The 12,172-nt window shown below is 41.4% G+C and overlaps 1 protein-coding gene across 1 annotated transcript in view; it reads right to left on the bottom strand.

Annotated features, from left to right (window-relative positions):
* CELF2 (CUGBP Elav-like family member 2) overlaps positions 1–12,172 on the bottom strand; it is a 377,904-nt gene that overhangs the window by 89,931 nt on the left and 275,801 nt on the right. Inside the window, exon 4 of the mRNA XM_080630853.1 lies at positions 6,237–6,319. Within this exon, the coding sequence (XP_080486979.1) occupies positions 6,237–6,319 (83 nt within the window). The remainder of the gene's footprint in view (positions 1–6,236; positions 6,320–12,172) is intronic.

The raw sequence follows: 12,172 nt of genomic DNA, 5'->3' as shown, positions 1-12,172 counted from the left end.
TTAAACAGCATTTGGCCATGCTATATGGGTACTGAATTAGTTTAATTTGTCATCATAAATCAATCACTGCAATCCCTTAACTAACTTAATTGCTCTTTGAATTCCCTTTCTGTTTGTCAAAATCTCTCAAAGTCACTGATATATCATATTCAGGCTATTATTCAAGTCATATTGGATGATTACCTCTTTATTACAGGTAATTTTTACATAATGTTCATACAGTACTGACAACTCATAAGGCCTAAAGCAGAGAAGGGAACTGGATATTAAAACGTTACTCCAGAAAGGAGTGTACCAGGGTATTCATTAGAAATGAGCTCATGATGTAAAGCGAAAATCAGAAATGTGTTTTCTTCTTTGCTCCTTGTTCAAATAGTATTTTATCAGAAAGTGAATGTGGATTCATAGTAAGTCGTCACAGATGCCTGCATTTTGAAACAGATTATTCTGAAGCTTAAATAACCTGCTAAACCGATTCAGCACAGTGCTGAGATTTCTCTTCCACGTTACAGACCCTAAAGCCCCATACCCCCAAGGGGCTATGGTGCTTCCTTGTGATACATGTGATAACAACATCACGGTACGTAGCAAGACCGAGTGTGTTTCACACTCATTGTGAAGCCTGAGGTGGTCTGTGGAGCCAAGGGGGAGCCCCAAAGCAGACTGGCATCATGATGATGACTGTCTGCTTGGTGTAGGGCAGAACAAACCCTTCTGCGAACGGGTACCAAAAGAGAAGAACGATAATAGAATCATAGAATGGTTTGGGTTGGAAGGGACCTTCAAAGCTCGTCTAGTCCAACCTGATCTCTAACTAGATCAGGTTGCTCAGAACCACATCCAGCCTGGGCTTGAATGTCTCCAGGGATGGTGCATCCACCACCTCTCTGGGCAACCTGTGCCAGGATTTTACCACCCTCATTGTAAAGAATTTTCCTCACATCCAACCTGAATCTCCCATCACTCCTTGTCCTGTTACAAAAGGCCCTGCTAAAAAGTCTCTCCCCCATCTTTCTTATAGGCCCCTTTCAAGCACTGAAACACCATAATGAAGTCTCCCCGGAGCCTTCTCTTCTCCAGGTTGAACAACTCCAACTCTCTCAGCCTGGCTCCATAGGAGAGGAGCTTCATCCCCCTGATCATTTTTGTGGCCCTCCTTTGATCCAAAGTTCCTCTTTAAAACTCAGTTTTCCATATTCTACACCCCTAAATGGACCCTGAGGTTTCCTTCCAGCCAGCACAGGATACTTAAGGAAAAGTATCCTCTAAGACAGTCCTGTTTCCCTGTCATGTAAACGACATTCAATGAAACCAGCAGTCATTCTTATAATGTAAAAACTGAAAAGTCTTTCCCTCAACAACATCTGGCACAAAGGAAGCCATGAATATTTTGCAAGATGGATCTTACAAACTGCTCCTTGCTGTTAAAAGTTTTAAGAGCTTTCTCAAAACTGCATTTCTCCATTGTTAAACTCTTAATTAAATTGATTCATACAGCTAAGGTCTTAATTTCGTGCCAGAACTTCAATACAAAGGATTTGCTGCTACTTGGAATATGTATATCCTACTTGAAATAAGAACCACATAAACCATTAATCCATTGAAAGCATAGGAATGCTGAGGCTTAAACAGTGTGGGCAGTAAATTATTTTTTTGTGATAAACTTAGCTATGAGGATATATGCAAAAATATACATACAGGCAACAAATAACTGCTGCCCTGTCAAATCAATTGAACTTCAAATGCAGAACACAGACTCCAAAGAGGCAGATTTTAGGCGTAGATTTTACAAATGGATTCCCATCAATTCCTGACTTCAAATAGCTTCTGCATGAAATTAAAAATGTATTTATTTGGCTATTTGTCTCCAAGAATCCAGCCAATATATAGTGCTCTTCTGTAACCTATCTGCACTTAACTCTTGTCAGGAAATCCTACAAGATTCATTAGTTAGAAAAACAGAGCACATTCTGGTTTCAAACTAATGCATGTTGAAACTAAAACAAACAAAAAATGCCAGTGCCATGAAGGCAGCTAAAGAAGTCCCTGCATAGAGCAATTTGAGATTTGCCCTCTATATGGAAGCCAATTTTCACTAAGCAGCAAATGAGAGCACAGGGGAACTAAGATTATTACATCTAAGTGAAGGTACGGAATACATTTAGATGGGTGGAATTTATTGGATTATTTTGTTTAGGGAATAGAAGTTAAACACCACTAACAAAGCCATGAGATCCTTAATGAAGATGAGACCAGTTAAGGCCTCAGTACTATATCTCATCCCAAAGAAGCACATTTCTAAGATCATTATTACATTCAATTTGAGGTTTTCCCTTTTCTCCCTTCAGCCTTTTAAAACAAAATCCAAACAAACGTTCCAAGAAAACCTGACTGGAAGTTGAATAATACGAACCACATCCCCATGATTTAGGTTATGAGCTATGTGCTTGCATGCTGTATCTGAAAAGACACATCTGGAAATTTATGTTGTTCATTTACAAGACATAAAAGCTACTTGTGATGCCAGCACCAAGTAAACAGAACTGTCCCTACTGCATTGATATGCATTATATATATCAATATGCCTGTATTTCTCAAACACTGGATATCTTCTTCTCTGCCTAGTAGCAATCCTACCATAACAAGCAGCATCTAAACACATTTGGGGGGAAAGATAAAAGCTCCATTGTATGACAAGGAATATTATGACTAACAGAGAGATTATACTAATCATGAGGAAAAAGACAGTGTTTGATCCTACTTATGCTGAAAGTTTTTAAAAGTGTAAAAAAAAAAATCTTTTAAATGAATTTTATCCTCAGGAAAATGATTAAAACCAGAAAAGCCTTGAGATGTCAGCTGGTGACATGTTTTTCTTCTTTATCTTTCTTTTTTGTTGTTGTCGCTGTGAAAAAAACACGTATCTGAGAGAATACAGCAAAGTGCATCATTAACTTCTTATTAATTTTATAATACAAAGGCAATTCAGTTAAAATAGTGGTGCTGCAACTTTAAATTACAGAACTAGCTTGGTATTTAATGAGAGATTTAGCACAGCGGGGTTTCTGTTAAATTAAGTTGTGCCTTCACATCACAGTGGGAAAACAGGTGTATATTGGTTTAGAATTATGGAAATGTTGACTAATTCCAAGGCTTGTAATCAAACAGCAAGGCACCCTGCAATATTTTCTTCCAAGATTCTGTATTAATCATTTATGTCTGGTCTTATTTTCTTCATGTCCACTAAAAGGGTGCAGCTCAAACGAGCAGATAAAGCACTTGTGTTTTTATACCTCCATTAGGGATGAGGCCCACACAAAAAGTAGATGTAGAAACAGAACACTGTGGGCTTTGCTTAAATACCTACCTAAATTAAACTGGATGTGCAGTATCGGAAGGGTGATAAATTTCACACTAAACCCCCACTTTTTTGGCTTCAGCAGTGCTGATCCAAAACCTGCTTACCGAGCCATGTGAAGCAAGTCTGCATTCAAGAAATGAAGATACTAAGAGACAAAATAATCTGGTCTGTATGATTTAATGAACACAGACGTATTTTCCTCCATGCCACTGTAGCAGTGATGGTTATACAAGTGTGCAGGTAAAATGCAGGCGAGTTCCAACCACTGCAGCATCCCTGTAGCCCCCTGCTTCTGCCTCTGCCATCATTCCTTACCTTGCAGTAATAAATCACCTGCCTTTGCCTTGGATTTTCTTCCTGGGCTAATTAAGGATGCCTCTTATCTGACACATGGTGGTATTATAGTAAAAGTGGAAGGCAGGGATTCTTTTGTTTCCAGCAGATGCCTTACTGCAGAACCTCCTACATACCATATCTTGCAGGCTGACACTGGATGCCCAAATGAACCTGATCCAAATTCATTCCTTGCTGTAACTCTGCCAGAAGATTGCTTCCATTTGCTCTGAGACTGTTTCACACATGGATATATCCACTGCTGATTCCTGCTCTTTCAGTGAAAGCTGCTTAGCAGGCAAGGGCTAACAACATGGAAATTGCTAAACTTCATACCAGGAGAATCCTGTATGAATTGAAGTGTTTTCAGCACATGTGCCACAACTTTAAAGTGTGCTGAAATGAAGTTATTTTGAGAATACACAGATGCAGCATAGCAGTATCACCATAGACACTGAATGTCAGCATACAGCACATGCAAAATATAGGAATATAGAATCTGTTGCATAATATGTGACGAATCATTCTCAAAGAGAAGCAATGAATCTGTATTTGAGTTGCTTTTCTTTGTTAGAAGTGTTCCTTTAAGAAGGAGGTATACAACTTATCTCAAAGGAAAATCTTCACATCTCTGGCAGTATCAGGAATATTTTTAAAGCCCAGGCCCCAGAGTCACGGGGATGTAATTTTCCTATTTCCTTAAAGGATAAGTTTGTAACCTCACAGTCAGGATAGAAAATCACAGCCTGCAAAAGTAAGTTTTAAATGACAAAGAGCTAGAGACATATGAGGAAGTCAGGGAAGGAGCCTGCCCCTCTGAATCGCCCACTGGGATAACTGAGATCACTCAAAACACAGCAACCAGCTCGAGGGCCTCAGGGAAGAGCAGAGCAAACAAAAGGACCCTCTCTGCTTCCAAGGGCAGTGATGTGGAAGAGCTTTGGGGTAGGGTCCCATAGCCTACCTGGACTCAGGGATGCTGGCTCCAGCAGCCTGGGACCACTTCCACTTAAGTGTCTGTCCTATCCAGCCACTCAGCATGGCCATTTGACTCACAGCATTTTGGACAGCAATTACACAATGAGTTTGGTGAAGTGCAATATTAGCTGAATTGGGTTAGAGAACACTCATCCAAGGGCTCAGCATTTTCTGACAGTGGGGATGGGAATCAACAACTGGGGTTGCAGAGCCAGAGGATTCAACCTGAGCTCTGAAGGGGTCTCAAAGGGAATTGTCCGTCAGAGCATTCCTTTCTCTTTGAGGATGGCACATCCACCCTCTACACCCTCAAAAGAGGAGCCCGCCACTTGTAAGAGCTCAACACTGTCCTTTGCAAGGGGCAGCTGCTGGAAAACATCGCTTGAATCTGAAGCGCCACAATTTTTCTTTCATTTGTTTGTAGCTGTCCTACCTCTGCAGAATTCCTACTGCCTCTTCCAGCATTATCACTAGTGAATGACTCCCATTTTGCCTTGGTGAATTAGCAGGACTCACGGGTATCTATCCAACACACTTGTCTACCTTGGTCATTTTCGTGACAGATGAGGTGGCTTTTCTAACAGGAGCTGTATAAAGTGAGCTGGCCAGATGTGAATTTTCAAACACATAGTGCCCAATTGCACATACAGCACATACAAACTAAGGGAGATATTGGCCATATAACTGTCAGTCCAGTCAGTGCTCTATTTATTTATGCAGTGCTGTATATATGCATTTATTTTTGTGGCTGTAACCACACACTCCAACCATACCGTTGAACACTTCCCCTACATCAAGAGGGAATATCCCGCATTCTTTATCTTTTTCCTTTCCCATCCCCAAAGTATTTGACTATGTTCAGTAAAAGAAATGAATACATTAGAACAAGAATATTTCAGAGTTCCATCACGCAATTACCAGTGATATACTTTTTTAGCCTGTAACTTACATCTGCAGGATAACACAAGCTGCAGTCTCTACAACACAACCACAACTGTTTCAACCACCGGTGCGGCGTGTCAGTGAGAACAGGTTGCTGAGCAGAGGTGGTGACAGGGAACAGGATGGCACTGTGCAAGCAGCTATGTGGTGCCACTCTTTAGGGTACCCTGATGTGCAGCCGCCACACCAACACAGGTTGTTTAGAAACCATGTGGATAAAGGCTGCATTTAACAAAGCTGGCTGTATTTTGTCTTTTCCTCTTCTCTCCCTTGTCAGACTAGAAGCCCCAGCAGTGCAGTGTTTTCCTGCCATATGCTTTTTTTCCCCCCTTCCTCCCCCTTAAATAAAGAAATAATTGAATGCACACTGTGTTTCAGTAACTGCCTCAAGTCACCAGGAATCAGCACTGTTTCCAGCCAAGGGACTTTCTACAGAAGAGCAACTGCCTTTTGAGATGATGCCACTGCTACAGGACTGGCACCATTACAGGAAAGACCATCAGGTTAGCCACCCTTCCTTGAAGAGATCAAGGTCATGTAGGGCACCAGGAAGCATCTTGAGCAAAAGGGCTATTTTCTGCTGGCAATAAAATAATTAGAATCAAAAAGTAAATGTACTCACCCCAGGTAAAGTTTTAATATTGTGCAGTGCATTCTGTGCCTCAAGAGCAGCTTTTCTTGTATAAAATGTTACGAAACAACAACCTATAGAGAGAAATGAAAAGCTTTCAGAAATTAGTGAGTATGATTTGTGAGAGGACAATAGGGAGGGACAAAAAACAGCGGTTGAACAACACATTATGAAAGCTGGAAATGCGAATTATCATGAGGCTGCTTGAATGACATGAATAAAAGAAAGCTTTTATGGTTTAAAATAAAATGTCACCCCCTGTGCATTGCATCTATAGCACACCTTCATTGTTAGTGAACTGTAATCACTTAGAAATTGTTAACCAAAATCCAATTGGCTTTGTACAGTATAAATAAGGTTCTATTTTTCTGAAGGCTCCACATTATATTTTGAATATAAGCAACAGGGCAAGCTCAAGCAGCAGGAATTCATTGTTGCATCCCAGGCAGAAAATCAGGTTAAAGCAGGACCTTATTTACAGGGCCTTATATAGAAGAGCTATAGTTTGTTCCCTCTACATGAAAACAGGTAGGACTGGAGGTAGGACACTCATCTCAGTTACAGAGTGAAAAATAAGCTACAGGAGAATTCACCACTGGTGGGGTAGTGGAGGCTGCTGATGGCTGACAGCATAAGTAAGGCTCTGCTCACCCTGCATCTGTCTTAACTTCAGTGAGACAGTTTCAGTTGCCTTAATCCTATAGTTTTCCCGTTGGCAGCATGGTCCAACCAGGTCGTCTGTGGGAGCAAACACACGTTGCTGCCACTTTCTCCACTGCAAACATTTAAAGTTACTCTTCCCACAGGACATACAATCCAGGCAGCTCAACACCAGCCCCAGGGCAGGACAGGGCTCACAAGTAGATTCTCAGGGAAGAGCTAGAACATGACAGGCATGAGGCTAAGAAGCAAGGATCAGGATCTGACTGGCTGCAATCTGTAATGTCCCACAGCAATGAAATCTGTTTCTAGGCATGCACAGGGCATCTGCAAAGAGCTTACTACAGGGGGACCTTGCATCCATGTTGCATGTATGATGCTTAACGCAGCATCCCAGCTTGTGACTTCAACTTTACTTTGGGGCGGCGGAAGGGAAACCACTTAAAAAGCACCACTCACACATTTATATACATAAACCCAAGACTGCAGGTATATAGACATAAGGAAAATTCATGCTTAAATAGTTCCCACCCAGCACAGCAGATCAGTGACGTATGACAACCCTTGGAGTTGCAACTCTGTCCATAGAGGAAATACAGCAGAGCTGAACGCAGCCCTTGTCCCATAGACCCTGCTCTGGAGCCATGTCACACTAAGAAGAGACCCCAAAACTCTTACAGAGCATGTGGCTACAGATGGGGATGCAGAAAGGAAAAACACGATGGGTAATGCTAGTTGGGAGGCAGAAGTGGTTACTGAAGTAAAAACCTGCTTCATATCAAACAAAATGATGCAGATTTTACTGATGAACCAGAAAACAAGGCTATTCTCTTAATCACAGACAGAGATTTGTTATGACTCCAGAGAAATTCAGAATCAAACAGTTTTGACAGAAGAATTCCTGACTCTCAAACCTTGGTGTTTCCTCAAAGTATAACACAGACAAAATAATCTGTCCTCTGGGCAATGAGCAAAGATGTTGCATCAGCTCCCTGATGTTGACTAATGTGAAACATCACATCCCACCTGATGTGCCTGCTTGTGTTCAACCTTGCAGCGTCCCCAGAATAGCAGAGGAGGCCCAGGAGAAAGCACAGATAGCTAGCAAACATTTTAAGTAACGGTGTGGAGGTGGCCTGTACCACACTTTGGAAGGAAGGGCTGAATTCAGAACACCCCTTCACTGCCTCTTGTTTGGCTCAAGCTATGCTTTGCACTGTGAACACTCCCTATGGCTTTGCAGCCAGGCCAGTGACGACCGTTATCTTTATAACAAGCAAAGGTAATCATGTATTCCCAGCTGGAATACAGTGAGTTTATCCGTAATGCAGAAAAGCACTTGGATGCAATACAATACACAGGCAGGCAGGTAATGCTGAGAGAAACAGTTTTCATACTGCCAACAGGTTCCTTAAAATTTCACAGTTTACAATAGAGATGGTTTAATAATTATTTCAGTGAGCTGAATGCTGTTTGGCAGGGAAAAGCATTACAGACAGCCACAGCCTGTTATGGTTTGCACTTCCTGTGTTTCTAAATCTCCTTTTCCACTGGAAAAGTCTGAAAATTTGAATTATTTTACTCTGGAATGAAAAAGGGAAATAAATCCGAGTTTGGGACATTTAACAGTGTCATATTATCTATCCTGCCAGCCAGCCCCAAAGTCAATCTTCTGTTGTTTCTTCATTTGGCTTATTAGTTTTTTAACATAAAGATTTTTAATCACGAGAGAGGATTCAGGGGGGAAGATATCAAACAATAGTCATGACTTTGCAATTGTGATGTCCTCTACCATGGGTCCAGAGAGTTCATTTTATATTCCAGCTCTGTGGGTTTATTCCAATACGATGTTTGAAATCTGCTGGTTTATCATTCTTGGCACTACCTGAAAGAACTGCACTTGAAAGATGAATATGCTGTGAAATACCCTTTAACTAGTCAAACTGCACTTGAACGACAAACACACTGTGAAATACCCTTTAACTAGTCATTTTTGGGAAGTAATAGCACAGAAGAGGAAAATGTCTCTGTGAATGAGGGCTGGGAGGAAACAGTAGCTTAATGGGAAACACGCAGATGTTCCAGGCAGATCATTGGACCCTGACAAAAATGGAGACTTCTAAGATCACAGAGCAACAAATCTGAAAAAACACATGGATAAAATCTTTCTCTGGACTCATTTTGCTTGTATCTTCCTACAAAAACAAGCCCAAACAAAACCCACAGCAAAGCTAAAGATAGTTTGCTGTGGTTTGAGGAGAGTATTGGCACCAGTTGTGGACACCTGATTCTGAAGCTATCTGCTGAAGAGGTCAGGGATGGGCTAAAAAAAGAAAATCATACAACACAGAGGAACAAAAAAGGCAAAAGTGCAGAGGGCCCCAAAGGAAACACTTATAGCTCAGCCTATAGAATTTCCAGAGGTGCCTGCTGCCAAGTGACACAAATCACTGCAGCCCTCATGAGTCGGCTTTGAAGATGCGTTCAGTGTATAATCGCTTTGGCCCAGTACTACATCCCATAGAAAAAAGGACCAAATTCAGTCCTTTCTGCAGAAATACTGGAAGGGAAGATGCCTGTGTAAGAGGACAGGGCTAATATGTGCTTTAAGACTGGTAGCTGGATGCTGCTGAAAGACAACTAGTAAACAACTTTCATCCCTCCATTTTCCTAAGGAAAATGCAGTATTGCCAAAGACAAATCAGTGACAGCACTGGAAAAGAAAAAGTATGTTTCCTACTATGAGAAAAGAAAAACCCGACCCTCCTCTCTCCATCCCCCTGCACATATAATCTTGGCTTCATCACCAACAAACTTGACAGCAGCTTGAACCACAACTAAACTTTTCTGACATCCAAATAACTCAAAGCCTGACAGTGATAAACTTCTCCCCTCCCAGTTCAAGGAAACTTCAAAGGTGAATCGGGTTGTGGACATGGTTCTGCTGATCCCCAACAGCCTGAAATACAGCCCAGCTTAACTCCATGTGGGTTAGTATCTACTCGACCAAAGGAACAGGAGCTTGTGCTGCCAGTCAGTGCCTCCGATGCAGCACATCTCTTGTGTTTTGGTGAGCTGGGTTGTGCTCTACTTGGAACCGCATTTACTACAGCGTAAGACGTTTCTTCTTTGTACCTAGAAAAAAGACTGAATGAATCATGCAGATCCTCACAGTCCCTTAAGGACATCAGCAACAACTTCATGGCTATCCTGCCAGATGCTTGAGCAGACTGAATAAAACCTGCCACCCTGTGCTGCACAGTGTCTAATAGCAACAAATGGGATGCCTGAGAAACAAAGGCAGAAACCAGCCCTACTTCTCAAAGCATCTGACAAGAAAACACCGCAATGTGTACACTACAATGCTCAACTTCAACACCTTGTTAAAAAAAGGAAAAAAAAAAAGGGAAAAGATCTCTTATTTCAGCTTGTTTTTTCTCTCTTTTTTTTTTTTTTTTTTTCCTTTTTCTTTTGTCAAAGGAAATTTAGTGCCAGAAAAAGACCTCAAGGTCCCAGCCACTGGGAGAGAGTTGACACATTCAATTCTCCATGACACATCCAATTCACGAGCCCCTGCTCAGGCTGCCAAAGGCACCAATTAGCAGCAGTGGTGGAGATTTTATTTATTTAATTTCCACAGAAACTTGTTTAGCAAGACACGGACAGGGGCGAACAGCCCTGTGTATGGCTAGAAACCACGTTACCTGAGTAACTGTCAAAGATGGCAGCAGCAGATTACACGTGGATCATGCAGCTACAGCTTCCCTAAAGCAACCATAAGAAGATGAGCAAATGGTGAGGACTCACACCATGATATCCATGAATTTCTGCTGACAACAAACCTGGACGATGCTTGTGCACATTGTTGGAATGACAACAAATGGCTGTTTGCATCATGAAACTTCCAATAATGCCATTCCTCCTAGGATCTTTCCAAAGAGCTGTTAGTGACCTGCTATAGGACTTCTCCTTCCATGCTGCTTCTGCTCTATGACCCATATTAGCCACCCGTGAGCCCCTCACATCCACCCAGCAGAGCAGACACAGCTTTGCTCGGCTCAGATACAGCCACATGACTGAGAGCTCCATCATGTCATTATTTTTATCACTTTCTCCCAATCCAAACACAGACTAATTACTCTGTGAGAGCTGTTTACATTTCTAATTCTGAACAACTAACAAAAGGAAGCTCTCCTCCACTCAGAGATGTGGCTTACACAGTCCTTGCTGGCAGTTAACGGCACTGGGATCTGTGTAAGAGGCTTAATCTCTCAGCCAGGATTTCATGCTTGAATGGATACGGCAACCTCCATCTTGCTTCGGGTGCGAAAAAAGTCTCTTACAGCTCCCTAAACTGAATATCTGATTCCCAGGTTAAAATTACCAGGAATTACACATGTGCATCAATACGAGAAAATAACCCTTGGATCTGAACAGGAATTAAAACACATTGTTCTACAAGATGCTCTGAGGTTTTGATTTGCTTGAAAAAAATGTGCTGAAAATTTGGGAATTAAAAGGGAAAAGATATAGGAGGAAACCCCCCCCCCCCCCCACTCTAATCCTCATATTCGTTGGTTTGATTTATGAGTTTCTATAGTTTTCAACTGTCAAATTTGTCAGTTTGGATCTCTCCTGCGTTGTGCATATTATCACCTGCTGCCAGTATCTGAACCCTAACCATAGGGTATAGAAATACAAGAGCTTATCAGTGTGCCTGCAAAGCCTGCAACAACTTAAAAGTATGAAATTTGCTTTACCTTCTAGACTAATAAAATAAACACTTCAAAACAGCTATAATGATTATCTGATGATTGAACTCTGTATTCTTTTAGCAAGTAATAGAATCCTGGAAGACTAATTCAATTCAAAATGCATTCACATTCAGGACATCAACAAAGTCATCATGTTGTGAATTGAAAATTCCTTTAAAGGCTGCGTTTGAATTCTAAGGGGCTGACAGATCAAGGGACTGAAGGCCCTGGAAGGCTAAATGAGTGAAGTCCTGCTATGTTTCTTTCTTTCTGTGAATGAAGCTAACTTTTGTGTGTGCATTTGCAAGCAGAACAGGTGCTGGCTTCATACAAGCTTGGAATCTCAATGGGGACAGTAGCTTCTTGTCAATCCAGCACACTTCAAACTAGTTTAAATTAAGGAGGATTTCTTTTTCCTTCTCTTTTTTTTTTTTTTCCCCTCCAAACATTCATCTCCTGATTTCTACATTCATTCTTCCCCCACCAAAATTTAAATGCTACACTGCAATTCAA

The sequence above is a fragment of the Psittacula echo genome, assembly GCF_963264785.1.
Source record: "Psittacula echo genome assembly, chromosome: 1".
Lineage (NCBI taxonomy): Eukaryota > Metazoa > Chordata > Aves > Psittaciformes > Psittacidae > Psittacula > Psittacula echo.
This window is presented reverse-complemented; position numbering and strand designations above follow the sequence as displayed.